General features: G+C 44.2%; 1 protein-coding gene across 1 annotated transcript in view; it reads left to right on the forward strand.

Moving 5' to 3' along the window:
* The window catches only part of DOCK2 (dedicator of cytokinesis 2), a 435458-nt gene that overhangs the window by 38503 nt on the left and 377736 nt on the right, over positions 1-19219 (forward strand). The window contains exons 7-9 of the mRNA XM_025388691.1: positions 5344-5479; positions 7808-7962; positions 12946-13027. Of these exons, the coding sequence (XP_025244476.1) occupies positions 5344-5479; positions 7808-7962; positions 12946-13027 (373 nt within the window). The remainder of the gene's footprint in view (positions 1-5343; positions 5480-7807; positions 7963-12945; positions 13028-19219) is intronic.

Below are 19219 nucleotides of genomic sequence, written 5' to 3' on the forward strand. Positions count from 1 at the left end.
GCATCCTCTGACCTAGCCCCGTGCTTTTAGTTCTGTCAGCTTCCTCTGGGGAAGTGAGAGATGCCCTGTGGCACAGGCTGAGACCTCAAGCTCAGGGGCCCCCTTATTTACCTGACCACTTCAGCTGCAGGCGAGAGAGTTGGGCATCTTATCACTGGCCTGATAGTTCGGGTGCTCCGAGCTCTGGTATGGGATGGGCAGCTTCCCCAAATCCAGGAGGCCCACCGTCTGGGCCGAGTGTCGGATCAGCCTGGGACTGCCTACCTCCAACCTCCAGCAGCTGGGAGAGTGGGTGGGGGTGGCACAAAGTGGAACTGAACCTTGGAGGAATGGTCAGAATGAGCTTGTTTCTTCTCTCATTCCATTACTTCATTCAGATACCAAACTTTCTTTACACACCTGGTAGGCCCCAAGAGTACAGGGTACAGACACATACAAAATACAGCCTCTGTTTTTAGCAACAATCAAAAAGCAAGCAATGAGAAATAATGATAACTTCCAGAGTGCTCACTCATTTCCGGAGGCACGGCTTAAAGCCCTTTCCAGGTATTAACTCTGTGAAGTCTCACAACAACTTTATGAGGTAGGCACTAATCTCATCTTGTTTCTCAGGTGGGGAAAGTGAGGCTCAAGAGCGATTAGGTGTGTGATCTGAGAAACCAACCTAGATGCCTCTTTATCAACTAAGATGGACCCTAAGGTTCAGGAAACAACAGCTACCTATGGGTCGAGTTGAGCGTTCAAGGGAGCTGGCTTGGCAACTCCCTAAATTCCTACAGCTACGAGAAAAACACCCTCTTGCCAAACTCCCTAACAGTAGGAGCCATCAGGCAGATTATCAGACCCCTCCTAACTCTGATTTACATCCACACCACTATAACTCTAAGCGGACAGAGGACTGGCCTGCTAAACATTCTTTTTTGATAGAGAACTGCAAACCTTAAGCCAGTTTCAGCTAGCTTAAGGCTGTCCACAAACTCTGTCCAGTAGTTCACCTTTTGATGTAAAGTGGCAAGTTTCACCTCATTTTAATAATAAACCCCACCCCAAAGTGAACATGGGCTGTATGTTACATACAGGTTTACCCATAGTGTATGCTCTTGTCTCCATAAATATGTTAATTTTTTCCCCAAACCTGCTGACTATGTATGATGTTGGCTCTGTGAGGCATAAAACCCAACACGTCCTTCCCCTCTTCAAAGAAAGGGCACCTTCCACACATACCAGAGACTGTCTCTTCAAAATTTGCAAACCGACGTCACTAGTAAGGTTCTCCTTTCTCTTCAAAGTTTGCAAACCAATGTCACCAGTAAGGTTCTCCTTTTGTAATGAAGCGCAGGCTCTGTTGCCCGCTGCTTGCAAAGCCAGTAACAGGGACAAAGTGCATTGTAAGGAAAGTGACTTTATTTCCAAAGCTAGTCATGGGGAAACATACAGGCTCACCCCTCTAGAAACCACTTCAAGACTCTGGGCTGAGGGCAAGGGTTTCAGAAAGGGAAGCTGGATGTGGGAGGCATGCAGGGGCTGTGCAGGGTGCAGGGGCTGTGTGTCTAGGCCTGATGCCGGTCTGGAGAACAGGCTGGTGCCATCTTGACAGTGGCCAGGCTGTCGATCCATCTTGAGGCAGTCTTTAAGTGGGGGAGAATTCTGTAGCTGCACCCTCATGCCTGGTTTGTTTTCAATTAGCCCCTGGAATTTCTTAACAAGCACAGAGTTAAGTAAATGTGCATGGAGTAAGAGCGTATATGGTAGAAGAGGGAAGGGAATGGAGCTTCAAAGTAGGTTTCAAGGGTATATTTTAAGACTAAGGAAAAAAAGGTTTCTACAGTTTTTCTCAAGGCTACATCTTGAGTTTTGCTTTTGTTTTTTTTTTTTTGTTGTTTGTTTGTTTTTTTGTTTTTTTTGAGACAGAGTCTCCATCTATTGCCCAGGTTGGAGTGCAGTGGCATGATCTCAGCTCACTGCAACCTCCACCTCCCGGGTTCAAGTGATTCTTCTGCCTCAGCCTCCCAAGTAGCTGGGACTACAGGCGCATGCTGCCACGCCTGGCTAATTTGTGTATTTTTAGTAGAGACGGGGTTTCACCACATTGGCCAGGCTGGTCTCGAACTCCTGACCTTGTGATCCACCCACCTCGGCCTCCCAAAGTGCTAGGATTACAGGTGTGAGCCACTGAGCCTAGCCAAGAAAAAAGTTTTAAAATGCATTTTGAAGCTGAGCTCCTTGGTTACACTTTCTACTATTTAGCCATCCCAGTGGTCTTTTGAACAGCAGGTGATTTTGCTCAAGATGCAGTGGAATTTGAACTGATAATGTGGCTGCAGAGTTCAAGTGCTTAACTGCTGCACTCTACTGCCTTCCAAGAGCCATGTGGGTTAATAAGGGAGGCAGAGAAGTAAACAGCCACTTTCAGTCGGAAGTCATACACATTAGGAGTGCAGGAAGCATGGGCAAGAAGGTTGGAGGATGTGGGGGTGGGAGTCAGGGTGGAGATGACAACCACTCTGAATCTAACTAGACCAGCAGGAATTATTAGGTGAAATGGAGAAGAGAAACTCAGAGGGAAAGAATGTGGGAGATGAAAGGTTCACGTGACCACGGAGAGGAAGACATGGGTGGACTGGGGCTGGAACCTTGAGGATTTTAGTGCCAAGTGAGTCTGGATTGTCCAGACAGCAGTGGGGAGCCATCACAGATTTTTAGGTGGCATATGCAATGGTGCAATCATAGCTTACTACAGTCTCCATCTCCTGGGCTCAAGTGTTCCTCCCACCTCAGCCTCCTGAGGAGCGGGGACTACAGGTGCATGTCACCATGCCCAGCTGAGTTTACCTTTTTTTAAAATTTTATTTTATACGCATACAGTGGGGGCTTTTCCCTCTACCCTCATCTTGGCTTCATTTGATCACTTCCTTGAACAGATGAGAGCAGTGGGATTACATCCTGATGAGAGGATGCCTAAATGTTCTGCTCCCCAAAATGCATGGTGGCTGCATTCAGAGGCTGTGGAGGACAGCCTCTCCTGCCCCTAGGTCACAGGAGTCCTGTCAATCCTACTGAAGCTCCCAAAGTTCCAAGTGATTTTGATGTCCAAGGATTAAGGAATCCTCAAATGACTTCTCCACATCCCAAGATAGCCAGACCTAGGAGAATGTTTTATTCATGTATTTTAGAACCGAATCCACTTCGATACATATTGAGAACAGCCAGAGAGATCTTGGCATTAAATTATGTATCGGCAATGCTCCATCTTTTCCAAGGTCAGGAGAGCCTCTGCTAAGCATTAGCTGAATGCGTTTCTTCCCCCTTAGCATTGCCGTTAGGCAGCATGGCTGTGCACCATTATGAGTCATATTGAGTTGGGAGTTAATTTCCTAATGAATGTGCACAAATGGGTGAACCTTGGCTCCCTTCCTACATTTGGACAAGATGAGAGATGTGCCTCTCAATTCGATTCTCTGATAGAGATGAAGACGTAGTCTCCTTCATTTGTCTTGCTGCCCTTCCAGAATCTTAGTAGTGGCAACCAAGCAGGACTACGGTTGGCCTTCTCAGAATCCATCAGCCCACCTCCTCCTATCTTCTTTGTATGGACAACTGAGGCTCTTCATCTCAATATCAAGTGCAAAAGCAGTTTCAAGTTAAGGTTTCTGCAAACATACCCTACCCCACCCTGCAACCCATACATTGCTCCTAGGCTCCTCCTATCTATTATAGCAAGCATACCAGAGAGGTTATGAGTGTGGACAGAGATGTATTCTTAGTTTTCACTAGCTATATGACCTTGAGCAGATTAATTAGTCCTCATATCCTCAGTCTTTTCTTCATTTGTAAAATGGGGTTATTAATAGTATCTCCTTCATAGGGTTGTTATGAGAATTAAATGGATTAATTTTATGTAAAACACTTATCCTATGTGAGCTTATTGTAAGTGCTGTGTGAGTTTGCTGCTGTTAGTGTCACTGATGCTGGTCAGGATGACAGGTGTGATTGAAACAAATCAGTACCAAACAGGGAAAAGCTTGTGGCCTGGAAGTCAAATAGCTGAAAGCAAGCTGTGGGTAACAGTCAATATGTCTGAGATTGTTTTTCCCCAACTGCTATTTTCAAATTTTTATTGAATAATATATAAATACCTCCTCTGTGTATATATTTTTAAAAAGGCTAGGTACGGTAGTAGCTGGGCATGGTGGCATGTGCCTGTAGTCCCAGCTGCTCAGGAGGCTGAGGTGGGAGGATTGCTTGAGCCCAAGAGTTCGAGGCTATGGGAAGCTATGATCACGCCACTGTACCCTAGCCTGGAAGACAGAGCAAGACCCTGACTCATTAAAAAAAAATTAAATAAATTGAGACAAGGCACATGTAACCTTTGACCCCTTTACTCCTCCAGCCCTAGGCCCCTAGCTGTCCCACGGATAACTTGTGTTGGTAGTTTGGTCCTTTTTTTCATTCAGAGCTTTCTTTCATACATAAGCTTACTTTTATACATGCACCCAGATAACATATCTGGCCTATTTTTTGTTTGTTTTATTATTTATTTATTTATAAAAATAAATATTGTATGTACACTATATGCATCTTTCCATGCTTGATTTTTGCACTGAAATATATTATTAAATATAGTAAAACTATATACTATTTTAAAAGCTCTGCTATATGGTATTCCATTATAGATAGGTCACTGTTGATTTAGCCATTTCTCTTTTAGACTTTTTTTTTTTTTTTTTTTTGGTGAGATGGAGTCTCACTCTGTCACCCAGGCTGGAGTGCAGTGGTGCAATCTCGGCTCACTGCAACTTCTGCCTCCCGGGTTCAAGCAATTCTCCTGTCTCAGCCTCCTGAGTAGCTAGGACTACAGGAGCTCACCATGATGCCCAGCTAATGTTTGTATTTTTAGTAGAGACGGGGTTTCACCATCTTGGCCAGGCTGGTCTTGAACTCGTGACCTCAGGTGATCCACCTACCTCGGCCTCCCAAAATGTTGGGATTACAGGCATGAGTCGCCATGCCCAGCCGACATTTTTTTTTTTTTTTTTTCAATACTTGCTGATGCGGTCAAGGCTACAACACATCCTAGTTCAAGTGTTGGGTGTTTCAGTTTAATACCGTGGAAAATACACCTTTTTAAAAAATTGAATGCACACTACTACAGTACCTTCCAAAGGGGGTCTACTATACCAATATGCACTCACTAGCAGTGTCCCAGGCTATCAGGGTAGAGCTCTTCTTTGTGACTGTATGATCCCCTGAAATCAGTCGAACTTTCTGGTAAAAAGCTTCTCACCTATCAGTGACCTAAAGTTCTCCCCTGATTTATCTTCACCTCCAGTTTTTGCTTTACAGAATCCTTGAGTTGGATTTGATTGTCAGAGATGAAGATGGAAATATCTTGGACCCCGATAATACCAGCGTCATCAGCTTGTTCCATGCACATGAGGAAGCAACTGGTAAAATCACAGAGCGTATCAAAGAAGAAATGGTGAGCTTTACTAAATAGGCTTTGGCCAAGTCATCCAATCATTGAGCACATCATAAACTTAAAACAATGGGCTAATGAACCAGACTGTGTATTATTCAAGGGGATCTGTCTATGGCCTGAGATGATCAGCAGCCACATGTGTTTAACTGTGGTTTTGTACCCACATCTGTAATTCATTCAACATCCATCTCACAGGTAGTTAAATGCCAGGCAAGTTTCTCGATCTCTTGGCACTTGTAGCTTCCAGAAGGGAGAATAGAAGAAAGGCGATAAAAAATTAAATAAATAAGTGAAAATATTAATTCCAGATGAGTTTATAAAAGGCAATGAACCAGGGTTATGTGAATCAAAGTGACTCAGGAGCTATGTTAAAAGGCACAGCCACAAAAGGCCTCTCTCAAGAGTGACATTTGAGCTGACACCTGAATCATGTGAAGGCACCAGGCCTGGGACGATCTGGGACAGGGTGTTCCAGGCAGAGGGCACAGCAGGTGCAAAGGCCCTGAGGTAGGACTGCATTCTGACTATTGAAGGAGTAGGAAAGCCAAACAAGGATGAGGTGTGGTGAACAGTGGGGGAGTTCAGGCAACGATTTGCAGAGGCAGGTAGGTGAAGCCAGATCTCGAAGGGCCTGAGGGGTTTTGGAAAAGAGTTTTGATGTTATTCCCACTGATGGGAAATCAGTGAAAGATTTCAAGGAAAGGTTAACAGTCTGATTTTTATTAAAAAACTTATTTTAGCTGCTCTGTATTATTTGAAAGCAATTGTGTTTTTAGATTTATTAAGATATAATTTTCATACAGTACATTTCACTCATTTTAAATTATGCTTTAATGAATCGTAATAATATATTGTGTTGGATAAACGTCATGACAATCAAGATAAAGAACAGTTCCATCATCCTAAAAGTTTCTTTGTGCTCCGTCTCCAGCCCCAAACCCCGTGCAACCTATAATTTCCTGTCACTATAGATTTGCCTTTTCTAGAGTTTCATATAAATGGAATCCATGCAGTATTAATTTTCTGTGTTTGACTTTTACTCAGCATGATGTTTTTGAGGTTTATGTTGTTGTGCATATTAACATTTTGGTCCTTTTATTACTGAGTCAGTACACCACTGACCAGTTACCAATGGTATATAGCATTGACCAATTATTGGGCATTTGGGTAAGTTTTCAGTTCAGAGCTATTATACTAATGCAACCGTGAACATTGGGAAACAAATCTTTATTTGGACATGTTTTGATTCCTTTTGGGCAATACTTAGCAGTGGGATTGCTGGATCATATGATAAGTGTATATATAACTTTTTAAGGTATTGCCATGCTATTTCTTGAAATGGCTGTACAATTTTTTGTTTTTTTTTTTTGTTTTTTTGAGACAGGGTCTCACTCTATCACCCAGGCTGGAGTGTAGTGGTGTGATCACGGCTCACTGCAGCCTTGACCCCCTGGGCTCAGGTGATTGTTCCACCTCAGGCTCCCAAGTAGCTGGGATCACAGGTGCATACCAACATGCCTGGCTAACCTTTTTTATTTTCTATAGAGATGGGCTTTCACTGTGTTGCCCAGGCTGATCTTGAACTCCTGGACTCAAATGATCAGCCCATCTCAGCCTTCCAAAGTACTGAGATTACGGGTGTGAGCCACGACACCAGCCCAATTTTGCATTTCTACCAGCAATATATGAGAGTTTTAGTTGCTCTACATCCTTGTCAACACTTGATATTATCAGACTTTTTAACTTAGGCATACTAGCGGTTGTGTAGTGGTATCTCATTGTAGTTTTAATTTTCATTTTTCTGATGTGCAGTGATGTTGAGTATCTCTTCATGTGATTCCTGTCATTTCCACTTGTACCTTCTCTTGGGAAGTGTCTGGTCAAACATTTTGCCCATTTAAATTGGGTTATTTTCCTCAAAATTAGTTGTAAGAGTCATTCGTATATTCTAGATACAAATTCTTTGTCAGATATGTTTTGCTAGTTTCTCCAAATCTGCACCTAGCTGTTGCATCCTTCAAAGAGCAAAAGTTTATAGTTTTGATAAAATCCATTTAAGCAATATTTTTCTTTTATAGTTTTTGCTTTTTATGACACTAACTTTATGAGGAAGTCTGGGTCAGTGGCGACATTTCCCAAGATAGAAAAATACAGGCGAAGAGAGTCAAAGTGAATTGATTCAGGTTGCAGAAGCTTTTGATGGCAGAGCTGGGTGGAATGTGCAACACTTCAGGCTTGAACCCAATGTCCTTGACTATCTCTTTGTTGCCCTGAGTGGTGCTAGGCTAATTTTCTCTATCTTCTTTCCTTCTTCCTTCTGCCTTTCAGTCAAAAGACCAGCCAGATTATGGAATGTATTCCCGGATCTCCTCATCCCCCACCCATAGCCTCTATGTGTTTGTGAGAAACTTTGTGTGCAGAATTGGGGAAGATGCTGAGCTCTTCATGTCTCTCTATGACCCCAACAAGCAAACGGTCATAAGGTAGGTATGTCCAGTGTTGCCCTACTCCTCTGACTGTGGGAAGCAGTGCACAGAGCATCTTTTCCTTCCATCCTCACTTATGGAGCAATTTCCACCTGGAAAAGAGACTGTGCCTTAGTGAGAATGTGGAAATAACTTCTTTGGAGGGTGTAGGAGTTGAGTGGAAGTGTTATTTACCACCAGTTTTTTCCCACAGTGGAGTTTATGGTTGTAGGGTTTTGTAAAATAGATTTTGATTACCAGAAAACAGTCAGAAATAACAAGATTCAGACAAGTAGCATTGGCTAGAATAAAAATGTCTACTTCTTTTTTGTTTTGAGACAGGGTCTTACTCTGCTGCCCAGGCTGGAGTGCATGGGTGCGATCACAGCTCACTGTAGCCTTGATCTCCTAGGCTCAAACGATTCTCCCACCTCAGCCTCCTGAGTATCTGGGACTATAGGCATGTGCCACCACACCCGGTTAATTTTTAATTTTTTGTAGAGGCAGGGTCTTGCTGCATTGTCCCGTCTGGTGTCGAACTCTTGGCTTCGAGTGATCCTCCCACCTTGGCTTCCCAAAGTACTGGGATTATAGGTGTCAGCCACTGCTCCCTGCCAGTATCTACTTTCAGAATAGGAGTTAAGAAATGAATGCTCCAAATTCTCTGTAGCGGCAATAGGCTAAGGGTATAGGCTCTGAGATTCGTCTGGGTTCACATCTTGGCCCCAGCCTTTACTCTTTCTTAACGTGGGGCAGGTTGTTAATATTTCTTAAGCCTGAGTTTCCCATCTGCACAATGTGAGTGCTGACCTCACAGGGTCATTTCCTTCAGGCTTTAATGAGAAAGAGTTGCGATGCACAAGGCCTGGCACATGGTGCCTGTACTGCAAGGGGCAGTGGCTGTTATCATTACTACTTTAATAAGTTGTTCTTGGCAATGGAGGAAGTGAGGGAACTTCTGGGTGCCTTGGCTCAAGGAAGGGAAAATACTTTTGGGAATCTCCAGGGAAGAGACTTTGCTGCCCCTCCAGCTCCCACTGCCAGACTCCTAGCCTCTGCTCAGACCATCCTTCCTCTCAAGCAACCACTGCCTGTCCCCTCCATTAGGGTTTTAGACCAAGACATGGTCTCATATTCGAGGCCACTGACTGTGAATACAGGCGTGCGCCACCACGCCTGGCTAATTTTTAATTTTTTTGTAGAGACACACATTAGAAAGGAGCTAGAACATGATCTCTCTGCTTTTGTCTTCCTGGCTTGTTGATGTCTTCCTGGCTTGTTGCTATGATGATGAAATGAACGAGTACACCATGCCTGGTGAATAGTGGTGCTTCAGTAAACAGCAGCCTCTTGGAGACATGCATAAAACTGGAGGGGCTGTCCATCTCAGAAGAATGTGCTGGGGTCTGTACATTGTCCCATCTAATCCTCACGGTTCTGTGTCATTAGGATGAGAAAATGAGGCTCAGGGAAGTCAAGCAACTTGCCCAAAGTCACAAATATTTGTAAAGAGCAGAGCTGGGATTTATACACAGGCCCATCTGACTCCAAAGACAAGCTATTTCCCACTTAAGTCTGTCACCAAGGAATGAGTTGTGTCAAGTATTCTAAACCGTTTTCACCAGGGTTTCAGTACCATTATGGTGGAAAGGTATTTATTATGCACCAAAGTCCCTAACCTTAAAGAGTCAGCCCAATTCACCTGGCTTAGCCTTAGTGGACACTGAGAATGAGTGTCCCTGGTCCCTTAGGCCCACCTTGAATTGCTTTGGGTGTCAGAGGCAGAGGCCCCTTGCTGTTTCCTTTCAGTTACTCCCAAGGTTCCTGAAAGGCTCACTGGTTGCAGTTTCAGGAGCCTTGGAAGCAACTGAGAGGGAATAGTATGGGGCCTATGACACACAACAGATCTGAAAGTGCTCACAAGCAGATCCTAAAAGTGCTTACTGCCTGCCACATTGACGAGGGAGTGTGGTTGGCTGGCCCCATCTCAGTGATGGATGGCTGGACCATCTCCGTGGAGGGAGGCCATGAATCAGCAAGGTGGCAGCTGTGCTCCCTGCCGTGCCACCTGGCATGCCATGCTCAATGGGGTGTGCCTGAGTGACATCTCTGAGAGTGCTGGAGATGAGAGCCAGCCCTGGGAAAGTGGGGATGAGCAGAGGGAGGAGGACAAAGCGGGCAGAAACCAGCAATCGCATAAAGAGGAGAAAGCAAAGGAAAAAGAGAAGAGGCACAATGCAGGAAGTGGGGAGGGGAATCTGGGAACACTCCCAATGTCAGTCTCACTCTGAAGAGCTGCTCTTCCCCTAAGCAAGAAATCTGGGCTCCTGCCTGCTTTGGCCAGGGTCGACATACAGTGAAAAACAGGCATGTTAAGACATCTTCAGTGTGGCCCAGATGTGGACTGGGGAGAATATAGCTGGGATCGATGTTTCAGTGTTGGACTGAATCATGGTCAGATCCCCAGTAGGTCCCTGAAGGGATCCTGTTTGGGAAATTTAATGTAAATTTTTACAGGACAAAAGAGAAGCAGTTCAGGTATCAGTCTAGTAGTAAGTCTTATGCCCAAAAATTGTGTGATGAGGAGTTGGAATAGTACTCCTCGTTCCTCCGAGGAGGGTGTCATTTGGAGGAGGTCTTACCTGTCTTGGTGCCGTAGCCTTCAGATTCTACCACCTAGATCTTCCTCGGTGAGGACGGATGGGGCCAGCTCAGCCCTCCAAATTGCTGTCCTTATTTATGATTGTGCTTCTCCTGGAAGAAAATTGCTGATGCTTGCTGTTTAGATGTAGCAAGCTGGGTCACTGAGGGGCTTGCCTACATATGATGGAAGTTACTGGAATGTGTCTAAGCATTTCACTAACAACAGTACAGAAATTACCAACGAGAAAGAATTAAAAATAAAAAAAAATTTGGATAGAGCATTCCTGGTTAGTTTACTGCAAACTCCACTACAATTTTTAGATCTTACTGAAAAAAATACAAAAGATGAAAAGATCCACTTAACTTGATTGAGTTTTAAGCATTGGTTAATCTGGGACTATGTTCATTTTTGCTATTGGCCCCACTGCCTGCTTGAACTCTGCTCAGTTTGCTCTCATTAACCTTTTAGGGGTGACTGGAGAGAGAGGAACCAGACATTAGAGATAAAAAAAAAAAAAAAGCTCTAAAAGGAAGTTACGTCCCTTTAATTTTGCTGAATTCTTTTATGCCTTCTTAGGCTAACTTGAGTTTTAAATTTTTAAAAAAATCTTGTTTTTAATTCAAAGTAATGGGCACTTATTTAGCACCGACTATATGCTCCTAGATGGCATGGAAAGTCTGATGACTCAACTCAGCAAACTATATTAAGCTTCTTCTAACTTAAATAAGTGCTAGACTTCTCTGTCTTCCTGGAGTGATGGGACTGACCAGCGTGATGGCTGCTAGGAGATGTGAGATGGTAAAGAATCGTATGTCAGAACCACGTAGCTGCTCCTCATAAAACCCTCCAATGGGTTTCCATTACTCTCAGCATCAAGACAAAATCCTTGAATGACCTACAAAGCCTATGTGATCTAGCATCTCCCTCTAATTTTTCTCTTGTAACTTTCCCTTGAATCTGTTTGTTTTTATTTATTTTTTTGAGATGGGGTCTCCCTTTTTACCCAGGCTGGAGTGCAGTGGCACAACCTCTGCTCACTGCAACCTCCGCCTTCCAGGTTCAAGTGATTCTCCTGCCTCAGCCACCCTAGTAGCTGGGACTACAGGTGTGTACCGCCACACCTGGCTACTTTTTAAATATTTTTAGTAGACATGGGGTTTCACCATGTTGCCCAGGCTGGTCTCGAACTCCTGACCTCAGATGATCTGCCCACCTTGGCCTCGCAAAGTGCTGGGATTACAGGCATGAGTCACTGCGCCCAGCCCCCTTGAATCTGTTTCTTAGATGCATCCTGCTCCTTCCTGACTCATGGCCTTTACTCATGTTGACTTTGCCTGAAACATTTCCCTTTCCTACCTTCTTTTCCTGACCAACTTTATTTCATGTCATTTCCTCAGCAAAGCCTTCCTTGACCACCCACTAGGTCAGGTCCATTTGATATACATTAAGACAACATCCTGAACTTTTCCTTTATACAGGCTGACTATTCCTTATTTAAAATGCTCGGGACCAGAAGTGTTTTGGATTTCAGATTTTCTCTTGGATTTTGGAATATTTGCATTATATATACCTACCAGTAGAGCATCTCTAATCCAAAAGTCTGAAATCTAAAATGTTCTAATGAACATTTCCTTTGAGCATCATGTTGACATCTGTAATCCAAAAGTCTGAAATCTAAAATGTTCTAATGAACATTTCCTTTGAGCATCATGTTGACACTTAAAAATTTTCAGGTTTGGGAGCATTTCATATTTTGGATTTTTAGATTCAGGGTTCTTAGCTTGTAGCACAATTTTATATAAATAGTGTCACAATGGCATTTAAACAGTTATTTAATTGTATCTTAGATAATGGCTGAGACCCTATATGACCCATCACAGTATGACATTCCACTCAAGGAAACAGCTCTACATTCAAAGGGTAACTTAAAGTAATTCAGATCTTTACTCAGTGTTGAATGGGGAATGGGCCGGAAAGGGTAAATATATTCTTAATGTCCAATAAAATATACTAAAGTCCTTTCCCCTGTCATCTCTGCCATTCTCAGTAACCTCTATCAGTATGCAGATGCTCTTCAAAAATATTAGACAGCTGTGCCAGAATTTGCTTAGCAGATGGGAGAGGGACAGAAGTGGGAAATACACATATGTTAATAGTTCTTTGCTCTTGCCCGTCTAATGTCTGTCTCTCAACACAACTGTGATCTCTCGGAGGGAAGGACCATTTCTATCTTAAACAGCTGCCTACACCCAGCAGCCAGTAATGTGTTGGGCACATAGTAGATGCTTGGTGAATGTTTTTATTAAATGGATGCCAGGTCCCCTGTCAGTAACAGGCTGCCACTCTTCTTCCCACAGTGAGAACTACCTAGTGCGATGGGGCAGCCGGGGCTTCCCTAAGGAGATTGAGATGCTCAACAACCTGAAGGTGGTCTTCACGGTGAGTGTGCACCCTCTTCTCATTACCGTGTTCCCCACCCACGAAAACGTAACCTTGGAAATAAGGCTGGTCAGAAGCTCAGGGTGGAGTGTGGCTCTCCTGCAGAGCTGTGTTCTGGGCTTCATGCAGAAATCCGAAGCCGACAAAGGACATTGTGTGCCTTGAGGAAGCTTTTGGGAAGATGGATGTTCACCTCTGTCTCTCCTTATCTCTCCCTATCTGTCTGACTCCTGCATACACACAGAACAGATGCAGAATGCTACATAAACAAGCACCAACTTCTTTGAGCAATAATGCCCAGGTGAACTGGGCACAACAGCTATTTTGATTTTCCAGTTCATTCATGATTAACCTGAGTTCCTTTCTTTGTTCAGGGCTTTCTGAAAAATCTTTCTAAAATATATCAGAAAAAAATAGGACCTTCCTAGAACATTGACTGCCTTGGTAAATTGGACATTCTGAACATAATTAAGTCATAGATGACTAACGATCTGGTGGGTCCTTAGGATCATCCTTCTAAATACCAATACTCACTGGGCAAGACATGTACATAGAAATGTTGAAATCAATTGTTATTTGGATGATTTATTTCTGAGAGTGAAGCTGGCTTTTTAGCTCTGAATAGTGGAAACGGGAAAGAAGGAGATAAGTAAAGGTTATAATTTCTGGTACAGACCCATTTCTCATCCTGTCTCCATAAGGGTGTGTGCTAAGAGTGTGATTTTTTATGGATTTATTTTTTTTTTGGAGATGGAGTCTCGCTCTGTGGCTCAGGCTGGAGTGCAGTGGCACCATCTCGGCTCTCCTGGGTTCAAGCAATTCTCCTGCCTCAGCCTCCTGAGTAGCTGGAATTATAGGCGTACACCACTACACTGGGCTCATATTTGTATTTTTAGTAGAGATGAGGTTTCACCATGTTGGTCAGGCTGGTCTCGAACTCCTGACTTCGTGATCTGTCTGCCTCGGCCTCCCAAAGTGCTGGAATTACAGGTGTGAGCCACTGCGCCCAGCAAGTGTGATCTTAAGACACCTAAATATCTTAGCATTGTCTGTAAGCTCCTTTGGGGAGAACATTATTTATGAGATTTTTTCCACTATATTGCCTGTATCCGCAAGGGAAATTACAGAGAAGGAGTCAGGGAGGGATTTGGACATTGACCAAACAGATGAGTTGGATCCAGGAGTGACCGACATGCTAGATTAACCTACCTTGCTCTACAATAATTTTCCAGTTACAGCCCATTAATTGCAACGTCTTATGTTATGTTGTGATTAGACTGAGGTATAGCTGATTAATTTTGTTTGTTATTTTCTTAAAAAATGGGCCAGAGGCATGGAATAGGATCATAGGTTGTAATTGCTTAGGCAAAGTTGCCTTGGCATATATAGATGTGCCTCCATCCTGTTTATCTGTTATTAGTTAGAAGGAGGAGCCTATTTGTTTTCTTGATAAATAGGAGAGTCCCACAGGCCTTCCTGATTAAACCACAAGACAGATGTTTCGTGAGAGGGAGAAGGACGGGGAATCAATCAGTGGTTCGTTTTGCAGAGAACCAATTCATGATGTAAACATGGGGGAAAGAGCATCAGTAAATTTGTGTCACACAGCATTAATGAGAATGTAATGTTACCTTCATGGAATTCTGCCTGGGCCACGCCTCGGCTCCTCAGAACAAGTGGAGTTGAGCGCCTTGGTTGACAGGCTCAACAGGCGGATGCTTCCCTCTGTTGACATGATCAGAGTCCTGATTTGGGGGTGTATTAGTTCACTCTTGCATGGCTATAAAGAAATCCCTGAAACTGGGTACTTTGTAAAGAAAAGAGGTTTAATTGGCTCATGGTTCTGCAGACTGTACGAGAAGCATGATGTTGGCATCTGCTCGACTTCTCGGGGCGCCTCAGGAAACTTGCCATCATGGCAGAAGGCAAAGGGAAAGCAGCCTTGTCCTATGTGGCCAGAGCAGGAAAAAGAGAGACAGGGAGAGGTGCTACCCACTTTTAAACAACCAGGTCTTAGGAGAACTTGCTATCATGATAGCACCTTTGGTGCTATCATCATTTCTCATGGTGTTAAACCATAAGAAAGCACCCCCATGATCCAGTCACCTCCCATCAGGTCCCACCTCCAGCCTGGGGATTACATTTTAACATGAGATTTGGGTGGGGACAGTGATCCAGACCATATCAGGGGCAAGGAAGGTGATGGTGCTCTCACTTCTTGTATCGATCCAAGAGCTAGCTGATGAGTGCCTACTATGCATGTGCTCTGTGCAAAGCACTGGCGATACAGCAGTGAGTGCTTTCATGGTGCAGTGGGGTTAAATTCAGATAATAAAATGCATGCACAAATAAACAAGAGCAATGTCAGAAAGCAATCGAAGCAACGCAGGATAATTAAAACAGGGTGATGTGATGGTATGTGACTGGAAGTTACTTTCAACTGGGTGGTGAGGTGACATTTAAATTAGAGATGAGATAAGACTTGGCAAGCATGTGTCTTGCTGGCCTTATTTCCTCCCTCTCTGGATGTTAGCTCTTCCTGGTCTCCTATGTTGGGGGAAGGCTTCCAGCTCTTTGAGCCTCTCTGAGCCTGGCATGTAGGTCCAGTTGACTGTTGACTTTCCTCCTGTTTTGTTTTATTTATTTATTTATGTATTTATTTATTTATTTTTATTTTTATTTTTTGAGATGGAGTCTTGCTCTGTCGCCAGGCTGGAGTGCAGTGGTGTAATCTCGACTCACTGCAACCTCCACCTCCTGGGTTCAAGCAATCCCCCTGTCTCAGCCTCCCGAGTAGCTGGGACTACAGGCGCATGCCACCACACCCGGCTAAGTTTTTGTATTTTAGTATAGACAGGGTTTCACCATGTTGGCCAGGATGGTCTCAATCTCCTGACCTCATGATCCACCCACCTCTGCCTCCCAAAGTGCTGGGATTACAGGCATGAGCCACTGCTCCCGGCCCTTTCCCTCTGTTTTGTAAGGGTTTACCCCACAAGGCTATGTAAGAGGAAAGCAGCATATACTATGAGGTTCCCTAAGATTTAGCCCAGTTTCGGGGTGGCTGCTAACACACCGCAAACAAGAGTGAACAATAAAAGAAGAACTAATGAGTTCCTAAATCAGGTGTCACTTGTTAAGTTCCATTGTCCTGCTTCCCCAACACTTTCGAGTTTTATAAGGCCAAAGCAGAAATGACTGGGAGACACCATGGTTTGGAGCAAAATTCTGTATAAGGATTGCCAGTTGACACATCCTCCAGAGAATATAATGTGAATATAGCATTTGGCTATTTTTTACACTTTAAGATTCTTTAGTGTGGAGGTATGTGTGGGGGGCGGCAGTGAGGGCGCCGTCCGATGAGACAGCTCTAAGAGGTCTGATATCTTCCTTTGAGCAAGTAAAAAATTTTTAAGAGAAGGGGGTGGAATGGGGGCTTACCTAGGAATCTTCTAGGTTTATGTAGTATATTAGTTTGCTAGGCCTGCCATAGCTATCACAGATTGGTTCATATAAGCAAAAGAAATGTATTTTCTCACAATTCTGGAGTTTAGAAGTCTGAGATTAAGATGTTGGGAGGGTTGGTTTTCTTCCTAGGCCTCTTGTCTTGGTTTGCAGATGCCTGTCTTCTCCCTGAGTATTCACCGTGGTCTTCTCTCTGTCTGTGCGCTGATATCCTCTTCTAAGGACAACAGTCATACTGATCAAACCACCTCTTTTTAACTTAATTACTTATTTAAAGACCCTGTTTCCAAATGCAGTCATATTGTGAGACACTGAAGATTAGGTATTCAATATATGAATTTGGGGTATGTGTGTGTGTGGTGGGGGTGGGGGGGGCAAATCAGCCCCTTCGTGTCTAGGAAGCTTTCAGGTATCAGGGCCTCTGTGGCCCTGAAATACCTCTGAAAGGCACCAATGTAAGTATTTCAAAAATATGAAGAATCCTAATTTGAGGAGAGAAGGTATTAGGGATGGAGGTCATTATGAAGGAAGCAGGATTCAAGTTTTAAGGATGGAAAGGATGTGGATATGTAGAGGAGGAAGAGGCAGGCATTGGAGGGGAGGTGTGGGAACAGGCTGGTCAGGAAGAAAGATCCAGAGTTGGAAGAGAGCATTGTGTGTTTACAGAGCAATAAAGAAATCTTTGTGACAAAAATAACCTACTTATATTCAGAGAGTCATGGGGAATCAGTGGGCTAGGACAGCTGGATATATTATGTCTAGGTCCTTTCATGTCAACTGGGAAAGAGTAGAACTAATAGGGTAGGAAATAGGGAGCTATTAGTGTTGTTTGGGGGGAGAGAAATGTTATAATAGCTGCAATGTCTAAAGATGAATTCGTAAGAGATTTCAGGGTGGTTTGGAAGAAGGAGTCAGGCCAGAGACAAGGCTGTTCCAACCATCTGGATGTGAGATAATTGGGATCTCAAATTCAAATGCCTGCAGAACAAGGCAAGGGACGCAGATGATGGGGTGGGGCGTCTTTCTTAGCCTGAAAAGCAGATGTCCATTCCTGCAGCTGGTGGATGGACAGCCCTTGTACCAGTCAGTGCTCTCCGGGGAGACAGAACCCATGGAATGTAAGTTTGAGATGCTAAAGGTAGGCTGGCAGGCTGGAAACTCAGGCAGGATTTCTATACCACAGTCTTGAGGCAGAATTCCTCCTTGTCTGGGAAACCTCAGTTTTTGCTCTTAAGACCTTCAGCTGGTTGGATGAGGCCCACAGACATTATAGAACGTCATCTCCTTTACTTAGTCAGCTGGTTGTAGATATTAATCAGGTCTACAAAATACCTTCATAGCAACATCCAGACTGGTGTTTGATCAAACAGCTAGGCACCACAGCCTAGCCAGGTTGACATATGAAATTTAACCATCACGGTCCCCAAGCAGGAAGGTGTGGACCACACTGGGGCCTTGCCTTGTTCCCAGAGATTTCTCACAGCCCCACTCCTTTCCTCCTATACCAGCATAGTGAGAGGTTGGGGATGGCAGCTGTGCATTGGTCCTGGATCTGATGTGAGCCGACAGCTTGTTCCCAGTGCATATGCCCACAGGAGAATTAACTCGAAGGAGAATAAACTGTTCCCTTTTGAGACCTGGCCCAGGGTATTCTACTCTGATGCCAACAGCATGCCTTGTTGTTTCTTCCTGAGCTGATCCTCACTGGCAGGGGGCCCTGGGATCACTGAAGTTTTTAGATTTGAGCAGGCAGTCAGGAGTTTCCTCCTGCGTGCCTTTCTGATGGCAAGAGAGCTGTACTGTAGTAGCTATGTTTGTGGTCTTTGGTGTCAGGAACTGGGCTGAAAGCCCAGAGTCTCATGGGCTATGGTCATGACCTTGGGGAAGCCTCTTATCTTCTTTGTGTCTCAGTTTCCCCATCTGTAAAATGGGGATGCAATAATTGTATGTACTTCAGAGATGTGAGGGACTGAATCTGATGATGCATGAATCGCTTAGCATAGTGGATGAGACATTAGTGCATTTCACCACTTTTGGCTTTTCTAGACTCAGTTGAGCTGGGTCTGGTGGCTCATGTCTTTAATCCCAGCACTTTGGGAGGCTGATGTGGGAGGATTGCTTGAGCCCAGGAGTTTGAAATCAGCCTGGATAACATAGTGAGAGCCCATCTCTAAAACAAACAAACAAAAAAATTAGCTGGGCATGGTGGCTCGTGCCTGTAATCCGAGCTACTCAAGAGGCTGAGGTGGGAGGATTATTTGAATCTGGGAGATTGAGGCTGCAGTGAGCTGTGATCATGCCACTGCCATCTAGCCTGTGTGACAGAGTGAAGCCCTGTCTTCAAATAAAGTAAATAAATAAACAAACACACAGATAGTTAACTGCAGTTTCCTGACCCCTTGAAGTCAGGTGCGGCCATATGCTTTTCTTTGGCAAATGACATGCAAGCAAAAATGATGTGCACCTCTCTTGGGTAGAGGATTTAAGAGCCAGAAGTGATTTGCCACATTCCTTTCCCCTGCCACAGAGACAATGAGAGCAGCTATGCTGAGACAGAGCTGCCAGCCAGGGGCCCAGAGTAAGTAAGTAATCAGAGCCCCCACCCCTCTGCATTGGCCCCGTAGACTGCACTAGAAGTAAACTTCTGCTGTGCTATAAGCTCTGAGATATTGGGGTTGTTAGCACCCCCTCAGCCCAACTGATGGCCACACTTCAGATGTTCAGGAA

This window comes from Theropithecus gelada, chromosome 6 (genome assembly GCF_003255815.1).
Source record: "Theropithecus gelada isolate Dixy chromosome 6, Tgel_1.0, whole genome shotgun sequence".
Taxonomy (NCBI): domain Eukaryota; kingdom Metazoa; phylum Chordata; class Mammalia; order Primates; family Cercopithecidae; genus Theropithecus; species Theropithecus gelada.